The sequence below is a fragment of the Mastigoproctus giganteus genome, chromosome 2 (assembly GCF_048544385.1).
Source record: "Mastigoproctus giganteus isolate SK-2022 chromosome 2, ASM4854438v1, whole genome shotgun sequence".
Lineage (NCBI taxonomy): Eukaryota > Metazoa > Arthropoda > Arachnida > Uropygi > Thelyphonidae > Mastigoproctus > Mastigoproctus giganteus.
This window is the reverse complement of record NC_143576.1, coordinates 212,362,084-212,380,810: the sequence shown is the minus strand read 5'-3', so window position 1 is coordinate 212,380,810 and position 18,727 is coordinate 212,362,084. Positions and strand designations below refer to the sequence as shown.

Below are 18,727 nucleotides of genomic sequence, written 5' to 3'. Positions count from 1 at the left end.
TGAATTTCATCTATCCATCTCCACCTTTGTCTTCCAGGTTTTCTTCTAGCTCCTCTTGGATACCATTCTGCTATTTTCTTAGTCCATCTGTCATCATGTCTTTGAGCTATGTGTCCTGCCCAAGACCATTTTAGTTCTTTAGTTTTGATAAGAATGTCCTTTACTTGAGTTTGCTGCCTAATCCATGTGTTTCTCTTCTTATCTAACAGTCTGATTCCCAATATGATTCGTTCCATTCTTCTCTGTGTAGTTCTCAGCTTCTCTTCCATTCTTTTGGTGAGTGCCCAAGTTTCACTTCCATAAGTCATGGTAGGGAGTATACATTGATTCATTATTTTACGTTTCAGACAAACTGGGATATTGCTCTTCAGTATGTCACTATATTTCCTGAATGCTATCCATCCAAAATTTATTCTTCTCTTGACTTCCAGCCATTTATCATTATTACAGCTAATGACTTGTCCCAGATAAGTATATGACTCCACCTTTTCAATTACTGCTCCTTCAATCATTATTTCCCTTTCTGTGGCATATTTGTTCATCATTATTTTTGTTTTAGCCATATTCATCTTTAGTCCAAAATCCTTACTAGCTGTGCATAACTGATTAAGATTTTCCTCTAATTCGTTGGGATCGTGGCTAATGACCACAATGTCATCTGCAAATCGTAAATGGTTTAGGTACTCTCCGTTCACATTGACTCCTTTCTGCGACCAGTCTAATCTTCTGAAAGCTTCCTCAAGGGCAGCAGTAAACAGCTTCGGAGATATTGTGTCTCCTTGTCGAACTCCTTTGTCAATTTTAAATTTCCTACTGTCTTTGTCTAGTCTAATAAAGGAGGTAGCACTCTCATATATTTTCTTCAAAATCATAATATATGGGGTATCAATGCCTTGTCTTTCCAGTGCCCGAAACATTGCCTTATGCTGTATGGAGTCAAATGCCTTTTCATAATCCACACATGCCAGGCATAATGGTGTTTTATATTCATTTGCTTTCTCCATTAGCTGTGATATTACATGAAGGTGATCCATAGTTGAGAATCCTGTCTTAAAGCCAGCTTGCTCTTTCGGTTGATTCTCATCAAGTATTCTTTCTAATCTATTAGTAATGACCCTTGTGAACAACTTGTAGATGTGGGATAGCAAGCTAATTGGTCTATAATTTCCAATTTCTGATTTATCTCCTTTCTTATGCAGCAAAACTATGATTGCATTATTCCACTGCTTAGGTGTCACACCTTTTCTAATGCACTTTGTGAAGAGCCTTGCCAGTTTTTGTGTTATGTCTCTTCCTCCCAATTTTAACAACTCTACAGTAACTTCAGGAAGAATATTGGGTATGTCGTATGTGTTGCTACTTTGCAATCCATCTTCCCCACTGCTGGCATCATTCCCCTGCTCCTTGTATAATTCTCTATAGTAGTCTTCTGCTATTTGAATTATGCCTTCTCTGCTGTTTATAAGTACACCATCATCTCTTGTCAAAAAATTACAAAGGCCATCTCCTAAATCGATAATAGTCATTAAAAACCAATACGAAATGAATATAGGATCATGTCACATGTTCATGAATGAATTTAGTATTAGTATCAGTAGTGGAAAATGAGGCAAGAAAGCAAGCTCATAGAGCATCAGACAAAAAAAAAAAAAAAAAAAAAAACACCTTCTCACATAACTTACCTATCCCCTCTAATAGTTTGTCTAGTTCTTCCTTGAATTTATTCAAACTACTCACTTCCACAACAAAGATGGAAGTTTTCCAACGTTCTCAATCTGAATTTATGCTGCCTCATGTATGTGGTCTGAGTAAAGAAAAAATGCCATCAGCACTGAGCTTGTGTCCATTAAAAGCCTTAAATACCTTGATCAGATTTCTTTGTACTCTTACCAAGAAAGGCTTCAAGTTCTGCAAATTGCAGCATCTGGAGGTCCCCTTTATTCAATCAACAATCTCATTACCCTTCTCTGCACCCATTCCAGCTGCTTTACAACCTTCAGAAAATGAGCCTCCAGACCTGTATGAAGTACCCGAGGTGTGGTCTCACCACTGCCTTATACAATGGGACATTCCCTTGCTTATCCCTGCTAGCAAAATTCCTGTATATCACTGGCAAAATCCCCATGAGCTGTTCTGGTAGCCTGCCTGTACTGATCAGAGAACTACTTATCTTACTGCATATTACCCCCAGGTCCTTTACATTTTCCACTACCAAGAGTGTAGTACCACACAGTTGGTACGTTACTCTGGGATTACAATTACCCACACGCAGTACCTTGCATTGGTCAAGGTTGAACTTAAACTGCCATTTCTCAGCACATCTGCATAATTTTTCTAGATCTCATTGCAGTAGCTTACCTTAGTTACTGTCATTAATCACAACACCAACCTTTGTATCATCTGTAAATTTAGACATCAAGCCCGATATACACCTTCATCAATATCATTAATAAATATAGAAAACAACAAAGGATCCAGTTTGGAAACTCCACTAATAATATTGGTCCATGGAGAGAAGTGTCCATTAAGAACCACTCTGTCTTATCCTAATCAACCATCTCTTTATCCATAGTCGTAACTGGTCTTAATGCCACACAGATTCAATTTGTACAGCAGCCTTTTATGTGCAACAGTATCAAAAGCATTCATAAAATCAAAGTATAGGATATCAAAATTATTCTCAGAATCCTGTCTCATTGTTACTGCATTGTAGTATTCAATCAGACTGGTCAGGCAAAATTGTTCCTTACCAAATCCATGCTGTGTAGATGGTTCTGCATTACTTCTTTAACTGGCAACTCCATTATTTTCCCTGGAAGAGAAGTTAAGAAGTCTAATTGCGTATGTCACTTTTTGATACCCTTTGTGAATTGGAGATACATTACACATATCCAGTCTATAGAGACCTCCCCAGATATTAAAGATGCTCTCATAATTATGGCTAGGAGTTTGCTTATTTTCTTTGCTGCTTCCCTTAATATAATAGGATAGATCCCATCCATCGAGGTGCCCTTTTTTATGTTTAGCTTTAACAATCTCTTTCACTTTCCTCTCAGTTATCACAAAATCATTTACATCCCAATTAAAGTTTGCTAAATTTCTGGCATCCCCTTCTCTAAAAAATTCCTCATGTGTGAACGTAGATACAAAATACCCATTCAGTTTGTTAGCAATCTGAGCAGGATCATCAATAATTAAACCATCAATATCCTTTCCTTCAACTGTTAACATAAGTAATGAAATCTTTGCTGCTTTTCTTTGCATTCTTTGACAGAGAATTCTCGTAGTCTGACTTGGCTTGCCTAACCTCCTTTGCGACTTGATTGTAGTCTAGTTTATATCTACTATAAGCTTCTGTATTACTTGTTAATTTATATGCATCTCACACATTTTTCTTCTCTCCAACAAGTCTCATCAGGTCATCTGATATCCATTTAAGTCTAAGCCTCGATCAGTATTTCTTAGTTGGTATTAAAAGACTAGTAGCTTCTGCAACTAATTCCCTGAATGCTTTCCACTTAGAATTTGCTATTAGCAACATCAGTTGGTCCCACAGCATAGAATTTAAAAACTAGACCATTGCCTTTTACTTCTTAAGTAAGTACTCAGATCTACTATTCTTAATATCATTAGTGTGTAAACAACAATATCACCCTTTGTGCCCTTAAAAGATAATATCTACTCTACAACATCATCTACTTTTACTATTGGCAGATATGCCCTGGTCAAAATTTCACACAACTTGATGTGATTAGGCACTCAGTAGTAATGGTTTCATGGTAAACTTTGTCACAAGTATTATATTAGTAGTGGAAAATAATGCAAAAAAGAAGCTTACACAGCATCACCCAAAAAAAAAAAAAAAAAAAAAAGTGTTCATAAAAGTTCCATTTATAAAGAGTTCAGTTTATAAAGAATTCAAAAAGTGTTTACAAAGATTTCAGTAAAAAGAAAAAAGAACTAGTTCACTAGTTACACAAGGTGATCATGTGCTGATCTGAATGAATGAAATTAAGAGAAACAGATATTTGGAACCAATTTTTCATCCAAAAATGGTACTCAACGAACAAGTTTCATACCAAAGTGATATATCAGTTCTGTACACACACACACACACACACACACACACACACACACACACACACACACACACACACACACACACACACACACACACACACCTTAAAAATTTCCAGTTTCTGGAAAGCTGAGTTTGATATGCATCTGTAATGCCCATTCCAAAAGCCACCAAACATCAGCTTTCAAGTGGTATATCATCAAATCCAGTAGGCTCATTATTGAAAAAAATAATAACATAATTGTCTACTTGAAAAATAATACAAACTTGGATTAATTTTGGGATAAACTTGAATTTAAAAAAAAATAAAAACTTGACTAAAAAATAACAAGGAAAAACTTATCAAAAAACTGAAAGACACCTGTTTATCAGAAGACTTCTGACTAAATCAGAAAAGTTGGCAGGTACACACATAGCAAGCTACTAAGATGTTAAAAATCACACTGAACAGTGCATTTGGAAGCTGAAGTATTTAATATAAATACAGATTTAACTGGAATAACAGTATTAAACATAATGGCAATGTTATAACAGTATTAAAAGAAAAATCATAACAGAAAAAAATTAATTAATCCATAACATTCTGGATCTTAGCTACTGTTAAGAAATGGCCATGTAATCACTTTGGGGTGACAGACTCAAAATTTTAATATCAATACCATAATATTTTTAGCTAAAGTGATTAAATATCTATCAATCTATTTTCGAATGTGGTGTGAGTATGAATTTATCATCACAACAGTTAAAACTTAGTGTTACAACAATAAAACATCAAATTTAGGAATTTTGATTCTCCCTCTTCCTCTCAAAAGGTTACTACAAATTAAATTTTAATTCTGTAATTTAAAACAATTAATCATGAGTGGAAATTTTAATGATAATATTAAAATCAGTCACTAAAAATATTTTGTCACATAGAACAGAGTGGAAATAAATGTATCATTAAATGATGACCAGGTAATCAAGTAATTTACCTAATACATTTTTAAAATAATATACTGTTAAAGGGCATGAAAATAAGTAGGTAGGTAATAAATGTTATCAGTAATGTTAACACTACAATACCAAACTGCATTTTTTTTATTATATCTAAAAACAATATATTATAGGGCTTAAATGAAAAAAAAAAATAAGAAATTATGTAACATTACATGCATGCCAGAGAGTAACTGTCAGACCCTATACTAGTCAGGAATAATGCAATGAATATTGCATTTATTTATTATTATTATTTATTTATTTATTTATATATTTTTTTTTATTTATTTATATTTTTTTTAGAAATGCAATCAACTCACCAGCTTTTCATGGGCAAAGACATCTGACAGATTAGTTTCATTATTCCCTGTATGTTTACAAAGCTGTTTAAGTATTAACAATCTGATAAAGGAAAAAGGATTTGTTAAGGGGAGATCATGCCTGAACAATCTGATTACCTCCTATGAGGTCATCACAGAGGAGCTGAATACAAAGAACAATTCTGACATCGTATACAATAAACCCTCAATTTTACAGACTAGGAGACTATAATGATGCCCTGTAAGTGAGGTTTCTAATATATGGAACAGGATCAGATATAACAGCGAGTGTGTCCATAAACAGTCTAAGGCACTTTCTGCTGGCTACTGTGACATATGAACCCCAGGGGCTCACATCTGGTGAGTATGGGCATGGCACACCCAGGGTCCTGAGCTAGGTATCATCATTCTTCTCTTTCTTGGTGATTCCTTTCTACTTCTCTCTCTCTCTCTCTCTCTCTCTCTCTCTCTCTCTCTGGGTAACTCGGATTTTTTTTTTTTTTTTTTTTTTTTTTTTTTGCTGGTGCAGCATAAGCCTTAGGCTTCCTTGCACCATATGGCTAATAATAATAATAATAATAATAATAATTCACCGTTTTCCCATCTAATGAGCGCTCAATACACTCCAATACAGTCAAACTTTTCTAATCCACAAAATCAGAAGTCAGAATTTTCACCCATGATAGTAATTAAGGGTTAAAAGGAGATCAATAAAATCATGGGTTTACTGCTCAGCTTCAACATTTTCTCTTCCAATTTCATCTCTGTTATCACAAAATTGTTCCAAAAACTTCCCACATGAATGTAAATGTACAATGTTTATTCAATTTGTAAGCAAGCTAGACAGGTTCACCCATATCTAGTGGACCAACATGATTCAACCCTTTCCTTTCAGTGTTAACTTAAGCAGAGAAGCCTTTGTTACTTTTCATTCCTCTTAACAAGAGACTTCTTGTACTCTGCTTTAGCTTGCCTAATCCCCTTAACAACTTGATTGCAAAACAGTTTATACTTAATGAAGTTTTTTTTTGTGTCCACTGATAATTTGTATCAGTGGACCATCCCATGTATTTTTCTTCTCTGCCAATAATTCTCATCACTTCATCTGACATCCATAAATGCCTAAACTTTGAACAATATCTCTTAGTTGGTATAAAAAATTAGTAGCTAGCTTCTACAATTACTCACACAAGTGCTTCCCAGTTAGAATCTGCAGTTGGTAACATCAATTAGTCTCACTGAAAAGAATTCAGAAACTGAATGAAACCACTGCAGTCATCTTTATGAAACAATATCCCTTCCCTTTAACCTTGATATAGTTGCATGTTTAAGTAAACCCCACATCAAAAGACTGATCACTGCCAACAATCAGTTCCTTTGTCTAGAGATTCTTAATGTATGATGAATAGCTGCTGATAATCAGATCAAGAGTACTGCTACCTTTAGTTGCCTATCTAACATGCTGCTATAGAACATTGGAAAACAGGCCTTGCACTTCGGGTTGCATATCATCCAAGTTTCTAGTGATGATTGACTAACTGGTTAAAATAAATTTATTAAAATAAATAAATGATATATACATAAAATAAAACAGAAATACAATAAGATAAAAGTGTGAAAATACAATAAGATAAAAGTGTGAAAATACAATAAGATAAAAGTGTGAAAATACAATAAGATAAAAGAGTGAAAATATAATATAATAAAAGTGTTAAAGTGTTATGTAAATGAGTCTGACAAAAGATTGAAAGACCAGGTTTCTGAACATGAGATGGCTCTGCGAACCACTAATTTTGAATGCTTCTTCCGCAGTCGCCCAGCATTATTGAGTTGAGCAGCACAATCTTGATCCCCAATGGGATATTGAAATCGTCAACTAGTCATGTGATTATTGCTAGCGGTCATAGCTTGAAGCACTGCACATAGCTACCAATAGCAGAGGCATATGATGCAAGAAAGCAAGCTTATACAGCATCAGCCAAAAAAAAAAAAAAAAAAAACTTCCACTTCACCCCTCCGTTCGTTCGAAATACCTGTCCAGCTGAGCCTTAAAATTATTTAGGCTATCAACTTCCACAACAAGGGATGGAAGTCTGTTCCACCAACCAACTATCCGCTGGCTAAAGGCAAACTTCCACACATTTAACCTACATCTGTCTTTCCTCAGTTTGAATTTATGCCCTCTCAGGTGATTATTCTGAGCAAGAGGAAGAATCCCATCGGCATTGAGCATGCTCAAACCATTCAAGGTTTTATACACTTCTATCAGATCACCTTGCTGGTGCCTTATCTCCAGACACTGTAATTGGCAAAACTTAAGCCTTTCTTCGTAAGAGCAACCCTTTGTTCCATTCACTAATCTTGTTGCCCTTCTCTGTACTCGTTCCAGCAGCTCTACATCCGTCTTGAAATGAGGCCTCCAGGCCTGTATACAGTACTCTAGGTGTGGCCTGACCATTGCCTTATACAAGGGAATAATCACCTCCTTATCCCTGCTAGAAAAATTCCTGTATATCATTGACAAGACACCATGAGCTACTCTTGCAGCCTGTCTGCACTGCTCAGAGAACTTCATACCTGCCTGCACAATTATCCCCAGATCCTTTTCATTCTCTACCACTGTCAGTGTAGTACCACAGAGTTGATATGCTGCTCTGGGGTTACTGTTTCCCCATATGTAGCACTTTACATTTGTCAAGGTTAAACTTCATTTGCCACCTCTCAGCCCATCTGCTCAACCTTTCCAGATCCTGTTGCAGCAGCATAGCATCAGTAGTGTCCTTAACAACCCTGCCAACCTTTATATCATCTGCAAACTTGGACATTAAGCTTGATATACCATCATCAATATCATTTATAAATACAGAAAACAATAATGGACCCAACACTGAACCTTGAGGGACTCCACTAATAACATTAGTCCACGATGAGCAGTGTCTATTGATTACCACTCTGTCTTCTCCGCCTCAAACATCCCTTTATACATAGCAGCAATTTGCCTCCAATGCCACACTGCTCCAATTTGTGCAGCAGTCTTCCATGTGCAACAGTATTAAAAGCCTTTCTAAGATCCAAATATATAATATCATAGTTATTCCCTGCATCCAGTTCTTTTGTGACTGCATCATAGTATACAATCAAATTGGTCAGGCAAGACTTTCCCTTAACAAAACCATGCTGTGTCTGAGCGATAACTGAAGTCTTGTCTAGATGATCCTGCAGTGCTTCTTTAATAATAGTACTATGAATCGCAAGAGGGGAGTGCACTTGCACCCTATTATGGAATGTACTGTATTGCAGTGCAATGAGCGCTGGCGGTCATCGTGTGTATGTAATTCTGCTCTACCGACACCAGACTCATGATACGTGATCATGCCCAGCTGACTTTTGCTATTTTAACCATCAATATATACTGGAGTACACCATTCACTGACTAGCTGATGTAGAGGCATTTCATCTTGAAAGTTTCTGTGTATTTTAATGCTTTTATTATATTATATTTTAACACTTTTATCTTATTGTATTTTAATGCTTTTATCTTATTTTATCTCTGTTTTATTTTATGTATATATCATTTATTTATTTTAATAAATGTATTTTAACCAGTTAGTTGGTCGTCGCTAGAAACTTGGATGATGATGATGATGATGATGCTGCTATAGAAAACAGTAATCCAATAAATCCACAAAAATTTTACTAGTGCTTGAGTGACCAACCTACAAGTTCCAGTCAATGTCTGGAGAGTTAAAATCTGCCCCATAAGACATTCTGATTTATTGACCCACATTATTTATCTGTATAGTTGTACATATTATATTCATCACAGTCACTAGGTGTATAACATACTCCTTCTGTCATTTTTGTTTTCCCAGCACTTACATTACACTAATGTATTGGACATCTAAGGGCTTCTTAACTAAGGGCATAACCCCTCCCCTCCTGTCTGTCCTTTCTGTACGGGAGAAGGGCCTGAAAGACTTTTGCCTACAGGAGTAGTTGAAAAAGTGAGCACTGTTAACACTGCACACAGCTTTGGATTAATGAGATCATTGGATGAACTGGGTATGCTATCTGAAAGAGGCTTGTTTCATCTACCAAGTTAATTTTTATACATTTTGATTCAAGAGAGGCTGAGCCATAAATCAATCAAATTTTATGCTCCTCCTATTGATCTGAAACATGCATTGCCACAGGAAAATGTTAGCTTGGCTATCTAAGAACTTTGAAGGTGTACCACACCTACAACTTGGACTTCTGGGGCATGAAATATGTGTAGGCGTTTTGGCCTTGACTTTAGTTATCTGTAGAAATGTTAATTATATGTAGACCTAAACATATGCATTACTATGTGTTACAGCCATCTTCATGTTCAGCTCCTTGTTCACCACCTTGAAAATCCTTTATTGAACTCACTCACTCTTCGGAGTTGGGAACACAGCAGTAGAGAGATTTAAAACTGGTTCTATTCAATCAGACATGATGAAAAATCCACTGCATACCCTTAGTAATGAACTTTTGCTATGGGTGATACCAAATTGTGGAAATGTGTTCCAGACTGACTATATGGATCACTCTCAACTTACTCACTCTGAAACAATCTAGGAAGTCCAAAAAATAAAGTGTATTTAGTGGGAACTTTGCTTTATTTTCCATCCTAACCTGTGTTTCCTTACTGATTCCTTTTACCATAATATCATTTAATTCTACAATTCTGGTAATCAACTGGCCTTAACTATTACTTCCTATGGAAGACATAAGAGAAACTACTATAAATTTTGAAAATGTAGATAATTCTCCTGCCTTGAATGGCAAAAAAAGCAGCCTCCACCTGCATCAGATAACCCTGCTTTCATGTTCTTCCAAAAGGCTCTGTTTTGGAGACCTCCAACCTAGATCTCATTTGTGCCTTATCCACTGAATTATCAGATATTTTCAGTGAGGGTAACAGAATCACCAAGCTATTGGTCCTGACCATCAATAGCCACTGGCAGAGGTGAAAGGGATTCTTGCACTAGTTCTATTGGAATGAGCCGCAGCCTGGAAAATAAGATGAAGGATATTTCAAAGACTGCTGGGAATCATTGGGGTACAAATAAACACATGGGTTGTGTTAGGGTAGCTAAGAAAAAGAACAGGTGCATGTATACTTGCGTGTACACCAATGCTAGGAGTTTAGTAAATAAATTTGAGGTATTGCTCAAAACATCAAAGGCAGATATTGTGGGGATTTCAGAGACGTGGTGTCACACAGATATAAGGAATGCAGAACTGGAATTTGGGGAGTACAATGTCTACAGAAAGGATAGACAGGATAGGAAGGGAGGAGGGGTTATGCTATTAGTTAAGAAATACATAAAATCCAAGGAAGTGAAGCCAGTCGACATTGCGGGACAGTGCAGTGTCAAGTCAGTTTGGTGTGACATAAGCATTGGGAGATCAAAATTGAGAGTAGGAGTGTGCTATAGGCCTAATGACTCTGATGAGTATAATAAGAAACTGTACAGGGAAATAGAGTGGGCCAGTAAATCAGAGAGTCTTATAATGGGGGATTTTAATTTCCCAGATATTGACTGGAATTTGGGGGCTGGTCACTCACACACTAGCAAGGCTTTTGTGGATTTATTGGATGATTGTTTTCTACATCAGCATGTTCAGGAGGCAACTAGAGGGAGTAATACTCTTGATTATCAGTAGTGATCCTTCATGGATTAAAAATCTGCATGTAAATTATGAGAAATAAATTATGAGAACTTCCTTGGACTCAGGGGAAGTACCCATAGACTGGAGATGTGCAAATGTGATCCCAATTCACAAAAGAGAATCAAAGGGTGACACAAGTAATTACAGACCTGTTAGTTTAACTTCTGTTCCTGGAAAATTAATGGAGGCACTGGTTAAAGAAACACTGCAGGATCATCTAGACAAGACTTCAGTTATAGCTCAGACACAGCATGGTTTTGTTAAGGGGAAGTCTTGCCTGACCAATTTGATTGGATACTATGATGCAGTCACAAAAGAACTGGATGCAGGGAATAACTTTGATATTATATACTTGGATCTTAGAAAGGCTTTTGATACTGTTGCACATGGAAGACTGCTGCACAAATTGGAGCAGTGTGGCATTGGAGGCAAATTTCTGCTATGGATAAAGGGGTGGTTGAGGGGAAGAAGAGTGGTAATCAATGGACACTGCTCATCGTAGACTAATGTTATTAGTGGAGTCCCTCAGGGTTCAGTATTGGGTCCATTATTGTTTTCTGTATTTATAAATGATATTGATGATGGTATATCAAGCTTAATGTCCAAGTTTGCAGACGATACGAAGGTTGGCAGGGTTGTCAAGGACACTACTGACACTATGCTACTGCAACAGGATTTGGAAAGGTTGAGCAGATGGGCTGAGAGGTGGCAAATGAAGTTTAACATTGACAAATGTAAAGTACTACATATGGGAAACAGCGACCCCAGAGCAACGTATCAACTCTGTGGTACTACACTGACAGAGGTAGAGAATGAAAGGGACCTGGGGGTGGTTGTGTTGGCAGATATGAAGTTTACTGAGCAGTGCAGACGGGCTGCAAGAGTAGCTCATGGTGTATTGTGAATGATATATAGGAATTTTTCTAGCAGGGATAAGGAGGTGATTATTCCCTTGTATAAGGCAATGGTCAGGCCACACAGAGTACTGTATACAGGTCTGGAGGCCTCATTTCAAGAAGGATGTAGAGCTGCTGGAATGAGTACAGAGAAGGGCAACAAGATTGGTGAATGGAACAAAAGGGTGCTCTTACGAAGAAAGGCTTAAGTTTTGCAAATTACAGTGTCTGGAGACTAGGCACCAGCGAGGTGATCTGATAGAGGTGTATAAAGCCTTGAATGGTTTGAGCATGCTCAATGCTGATGGGATTCTTCCTCTTGCTCAGAATAATCACCTGAGAGGGCATAAATTCAAATTGAGGAAAGACAGATGTAGGATAGACGTGAGGAAATTTGCCTTTAGCCAGCGGGTGGTTGGTTGCTGGAATAGACTTCCATCCCTTGTCATGGAAGTTGATAGCTTAAATAAGTTTAAGGCTCAGCTGGACAGGTATTTCGAATGAACAGAGGGGTGAAGTGGAAGTGGTTATTTTTTATTTATTTATTATTATTTTTTTTTATTTTATTTTTTTTTTTGGCTGATGCTGCATAAGCTTGCTTTCTTGCATCAAATGCCTCTACTAATGCTAATGCTAATAGGACAAGGAGCAACATTGAGAAAACTTCTACTGGAAATGATGTCGAGAATGAATCCTTAAAGGCAAGTCTAGAATCACAGCAGGCTATTCTACTTTGCAGCATTCAGCCACACTTGCACTTGCTTATGCCCATACAATTTCAGCTGCACAGAAATCTTCAACTGGAACAACCATTCACACTGACAAGATAAAAGCAAAACCAGACAGTGCATATTCTTTGAGTAAGGATATAAAGCAGACAGTACACAAACATCTCAGACCCAAATTGAAGAGCATTAAAAAAAAAAAAAAAAAAAAATTGAGAAAAATTTGTGATAAAAATAAAGGATTGTTATTGAGGCAGCAAGACAGCAGAATCAGTAAGAATTTAAATCTTGTAAAATAAGTGAAGATCTAGTTATAAGAACTGAAACACCTAAAAAACTATGCCCCATAGGCAAGATGAAGGAAAATCTATTTGAAGATTTACTTCCGAAAGACAAAAAACACCATGACATCGCAGAAAAGGACTTCAAAAAAGAAGTCAAAATCAAATCTGTTAACTAAAAACCAAAACAACATCACCACCAAACAGGTTATTGAAATTACAGAACAAATCTGGTGGCTACACAAAATAAAATCTTTTTGGGACAGACCTCCCACAGGCTCCGTGATTTCTCAATTGTCTCATGCTGTTTAAATTCCTAGTATATGGTCACCCAGGCAAGAATTGGTTGGAGATGACACATCATTTCTGACCAATTTGAGAAGGACCAGTTGCCACAATGTCAAACTGCAAACTCAAAAAGGACCATAATCATTGTTTGTAACTCCAAGTGCCCTGAATACCTAATAGCTCTCAAAATAATCAAATCCAGAACCAATTATGGATTAAAGACCACAAAAAAAAGCAACAACAGGAAGTCACTAGAATTCTCTAGATTCATGCCCAGAAGTCTATATCAGTGGCAAACCAACCATCTACATGAAAATTCAAGAGGAAAATATTGACATAATGTGTATATAAGAGCTCTATTACTGCAAAGTCTTGTTAAAGACTATCCTTCTACTTTCTGCACTAAGCCATGGTCCCACAATGCTGGGCTGCTATTTTCATAATAAATCCTGCTCTTCTGGTTGCAAAGATTAACAGACTTTTTTTTTTTTCCTCACCTCATACTGCCTGCACCTGTGTGGAGGGTCCCTTTGGCCAGCTTGCATCTTTTTGTTCTCTATTACCAATTTTACAACCTTGAACAGAACATTGGGTCACATATTAATTACACAGCGCAACTACTCCATCAAACTGGAAGCCTAAATACCATCCTTGCCATAGATGCTAATGCATGCTGCAGTTTTCTGAATATACTGTCTTTACACTTTGAATCAAACCAGAAACTCAACACTTTCTGTAACACTCATGAGAAATCCAAACCTGACATTTCTCTGGCTTCACAATTCATCTAACACAGGATCTCAGGCCAGTCTCTCCAAACTTTAAACAATCAGCGACCTCAATAATATCACCTATGAGTTACATTCATGCATCTGCTCACAAAAGAGATCCCAACTTAACCACACCAGATTAAAGGTATGCCATTCAAACTGGGATACCTTCAAGGAAGAAACAAATGGTTCATTTACTGATTAAGATATTGAAGACCTTAGAAATAAGTCAGCCAATGAACAAGTGGATGCCACACAACTCTGACAAAATGTTCTCTCACATATTGTCTCCTAAGATGATCTATTCTTGGATTCTCCTTAACAGGCAAAACTAAGGCGGCAAAAAAAAACAATGGCTATAACAGTGATGCTGTGGAAGATCATTTTGTTTATGATGAAGTAAATTCCTTATTGTAGGCAATTTCACTCTCTGGTATCATCTACAGGGCTTACCATCTGCCAACCAGTATCGATTCACCAAGGGCAGAGATATTAAGGACATTATGGCCACCATGAATTAACCCATGATCAATGTCCAAGAAGATGCTCAAGAAGATTTTTTAATTGTTATTACCTCTACCCCCTAATCTAATTTTCAGTTACTGTTTACCTTTTTGTTCTTTTATGAAGGGGGAAATAATGAAAATATTTCTTTCACTAATTTCATATTGGTGGGCTATGTGCACTAGTGCAGTACCCATGAGCTCACAAGAACTGCTTATGCAGCCTATGCCACTTCTCAACTCAGTTTTACACCTCTGCAGATCAAAGTGTTACTTACTTCTTCAGAATTCAGAATACAAACAAACAGTCTGTGTAAAATTAATTCAACAAGAGGAGGAGGATGCAACAAGCATGCAGCCTAAACTTACATTTTTCTGCACTGCATTTGCATGAAATCCAAACTTCATCCCCCCCCCACCTTTAGTACATTTATTTAGAGTACACATTCCCTGGAGGCAACACTATTAATATGGCAGTCAGACAAAAAAAAATACTTTTTTATATTCAATTAATAGTTATTTCTTTGAAGTCTAAAAAGAATACCATTGAATATTCAAAATACAAACTAAACATGCAATCTGAAACTTATTAACTATACTTCAAAAATAAAGTTAGGCAGAAATATATGCTAGCTATTTTTCGTTTTCATTCATACTCACTAGGCTTCTGAAAATGATATACTGAATAGTCAGAGTACAACTAATTATGCAATCCTTAAACATTATCCTCTAATGTCTGAAATATAAATTTTGGCATGAATATATGCTAGTTAGTTTCAATTTCATACACACCATGTCTTGAATCATCCCCTTCTTCTTTATCATCTGGCTCTATGTCTTCTGTAAAATTAAAATTGTCACATGAATTTCTATGTTTAATTACAGAAAATTATAACACTAATAAAAATATCAGTATGTAAAACACATATATAATTTTTTTTTTTTTTTAAATTTAAGTAGCATTAAATAGATTTCATATAAAGTCAGAATTTTTACACTACCATTTGTAATCTCTCATGACACAGGATGCTGTTTGAGATTAACATAAAACACAAAATCAAGTTCATTTGACACTCACTTCAGATGATCTCCGACTATTATGAAAACTAAACAAACTAATACAAAAAAATATCATTACTAATATTATGCACAGTTCAACAAAAGAAGACGTCATTACTGAGTCCAAAAAAAAAAAAAAATAATAATAAGGACAGTAAGAAAGATTCTAAACACTGCAACAAATGAAGTACATCTTACAATTGTCATTTACAGTGTTCATTTTTTTGGGCTTTTATGAGAGCTTGAAGGACAGGGTGGATGCCCTCGAATGATTTAAATTGAGGGGCCCATCAAGCTCTCAGTTGCCCACATCAATACCAGAGCTTAAACTTGAACATCACGCAACACAACAGCAACCCCAATGCAGAATGCACTGGTCCCAAAGGAACTAGTTGTTGTAGGTGACTCTATTGTCAGGGAAAGGGGAACATATTGTGCAAAATGGATAGATGGAACAGGACCAGGGTATGTCTGCCAGGGGCAAAGATTGTTGACGTTGTAGGTCAGATATCATCCTTCAAGGGAACAAAGGGTGACATTGTTGTACACACTGGCATTAATGATATTAAGAGTAGGGAGACTGGCAGAATTACTTAACAAGTACAAGACTATGCTGAAAAAAAAAAGCAGTGAGTTAGGGTTGAATTTGAAAGTGGCTGCAATTCTCCCCAGACATGATAGGAGGGAGTATATGATGAGAGCCTTGTCAATCAATTCGGCCCTGGAAAGATTGTGTAAGGTTCAAGATGTAGAATTTTTTCTCAGCCTGCTCTGTGCTTGTTAATAGGAGAGACTGCTTCTACAGGGATGGGATACACTTAAATAGAAAGGGTGCAAGAATATTTGCTGATGCTATCGAGGCAGAGTTAGGTGGGTCGGAAAACTGCTAGCTGGGGAGATACACGGACTAATAGGTTAACAGCATCCACTGGCAGAGGTAAAAGTGATTCTTGAACTACTTCAATTGAAATGCAATTGAGCAGCAGCCTGGAAAGCAAGGCAATGGGAATTTCCAAGACTGCTGGGAGTCATAGTGGAACAAGTAAATACATGGGCTGTGTTAGGATAACTAAGAGTAGAAACAGGTGCATGTATTTTTTATTTTTTTTTTTTTATGAAAACCCCAAACACAAAAGGTATCAAAACCTATAGTACTTAGTACCATGCATGGGTTGAAGGAGAAGTATGGGGAGAGGGGGATGCCAGAAACTTTGCTCTAGAGACTAAACATGGGTTTCACCACTTCAAGCTTCCAATAAGCAAAGTGGTGGTATTTCACCGGTTGATGAAAGTCATCTACCACCTAATATATTTGCATGTACACCAATGCTAGGAGTATAGTTAATAAATTCGATGAGCTTGAAGTGCTAGTCAGGACATCAAAAGCAGATATTGTTGGAATATGGTGTCCCAGAGACATGGTGTCACACAGACATAAGCAGTGCAGAACTGGAATTTGGGGACAACAATGTGTACAGAAAGGATAGACAGGACAGGAGCGGAGGAGGGGTTATGCTGTTAGTTAAGAAACACATAAAATCTAAGGAAGTGCAAACAATTTATGTGGGTGGAGTAGAAATGTTGAGTCTGTTTGGAGTGACATAAGCACAGGGAAAGGAAAAATGAGAGTATATGTGTTTTATAGGCCTAATGAATCTGATGAGTATAATGAGCAATTGTGCAGAGAAACAGAGTGGGCCAGCACATTAGAGTGTCTTATAATGGGGGATTTTAATTTCCCAGATATTGACTTGAATTTGTGGGTTGGTCACGCACACACTAGCAAGGCTTTTGTGGATTTATTGGATGATTGTTTTCTACAGTCGCATGTTCGGGAGGCAACTAGAGGGAGTAATAATCTTGATCTGATTATCAGTAGTGATTCTTCATGCATCAAGAATCTGCAGATAACGGAACCACTAGGTGACAGTGATCACAGTGTGCTGAAGTGGATTTACTCAAAGAGGTAACTACCATCAAGGGTAAAGGAAAGGGTTTTTGCTTTCGTAAAGGTGACTATGGTGGTCTGAGACAGTATTTAAATTCTATATGGTGGGCCCAACTGATGATGTTACCAACAGCAAATTCAAAATGGGAAGCATTCAAAGAATTTATCATGGAAGCTATTAGGCTTTACATACCAACTAAGGAATACTGTTCAAGGTTTAGGCTTAAATGGATGTCAGATGAACTAATGACACATATGGCAGAGAAGAAACATGCATGGGATATATATAAATTAACATGTGACACAGAAGCCTATGATAGATATAAACTGGTCTGTAACCAAGTTACAATGGAGGTTGTAGTAGTAGTAGTAGTGGCATGTGATGCAAGAAAGCAAATGTATGAGCTTATGCAACATCAGCCAAAAAAAAAAAAAAAACACACCATTCCCTCCAAATGCCTGTCCAGTTCCTCCTTAAATTTATTCAACCTATCAACTTCCACAACGACAGATGGAAGTTTGTTCCAGCAATTAACCACCCGCTGGCACATCTATTCTACATCTGTCTTTTCTTAATTTGAATTTATGTCCCCTTAGATTCGTAATCTGAACAAGTGGAAGGATCCCATCAGAATTCAGCGTGCTCAACCCATTCAAGGCCTTATATACCTCAATCAGATAACCACGCAGGTGCATAGTCTCCAGCTACTGCAATTTACAGAACTTAAGCGTCTCTTGGTAAGAAGATCCCTTCATTCCCCTCACCAATCTTGTTGCCCTTCTCTGTACACGGTCAAGTAAATCTACATCCTTCCTAAAATGAGGCCTCCAGACCTGTACGCAGTACTCAAGCCGTGGCCTGACCATTGCCTTATACAGAGGGATAATCACCTCCTTTTCTCTGCTAGCAAAATTCCTATATATCATTGACAAAACCCCATGACCTGCCCTGGCAGCCTGTCTGCATTGCTCAGAAAACTTCATATCTGACTGCACAATTACTCCCAGGTCTTTTTGATTTTCTACCACCTTAAGTGTTGTACCACACAGTTGGTTCGTTTCTCTGGGGTTACTTCTACCCATATGTAGTACTTTGCATTTGTCAAGGTTAAACTTCAGTTGCCACTTCTTAGCCCATATGCCCAAATTATCTAGATCCTGTTGCAGTAGCACACTGCCAT

At 37.0% G+C, this 18,727-nt stretch overlaps 1 protein-coding gene across 1 annotated transcript in view; it reads right to left on the bottom strand.

Moving 5' to 3' along the window:
• The window catches only part of LOC150090042 (muscle calcium channel subunit alpha-1-like), a 1,145,904-nt gene that overhangs the window by 762,789 nt on the left and 364,388 nt on the right, over positions 1–18,727 (bottom strand). Inside the window, exon 10 of the mRNA XM_090389719.1 lies at positions 15,332–15,379. Within this exon, the coding sequence (XP_090245845.1) occupies positions 15,332–15,379 (48 nt within the window). The remainder of the gene's footprint in view (positions 1–15,331; positions 15,380–18,727) is intronic.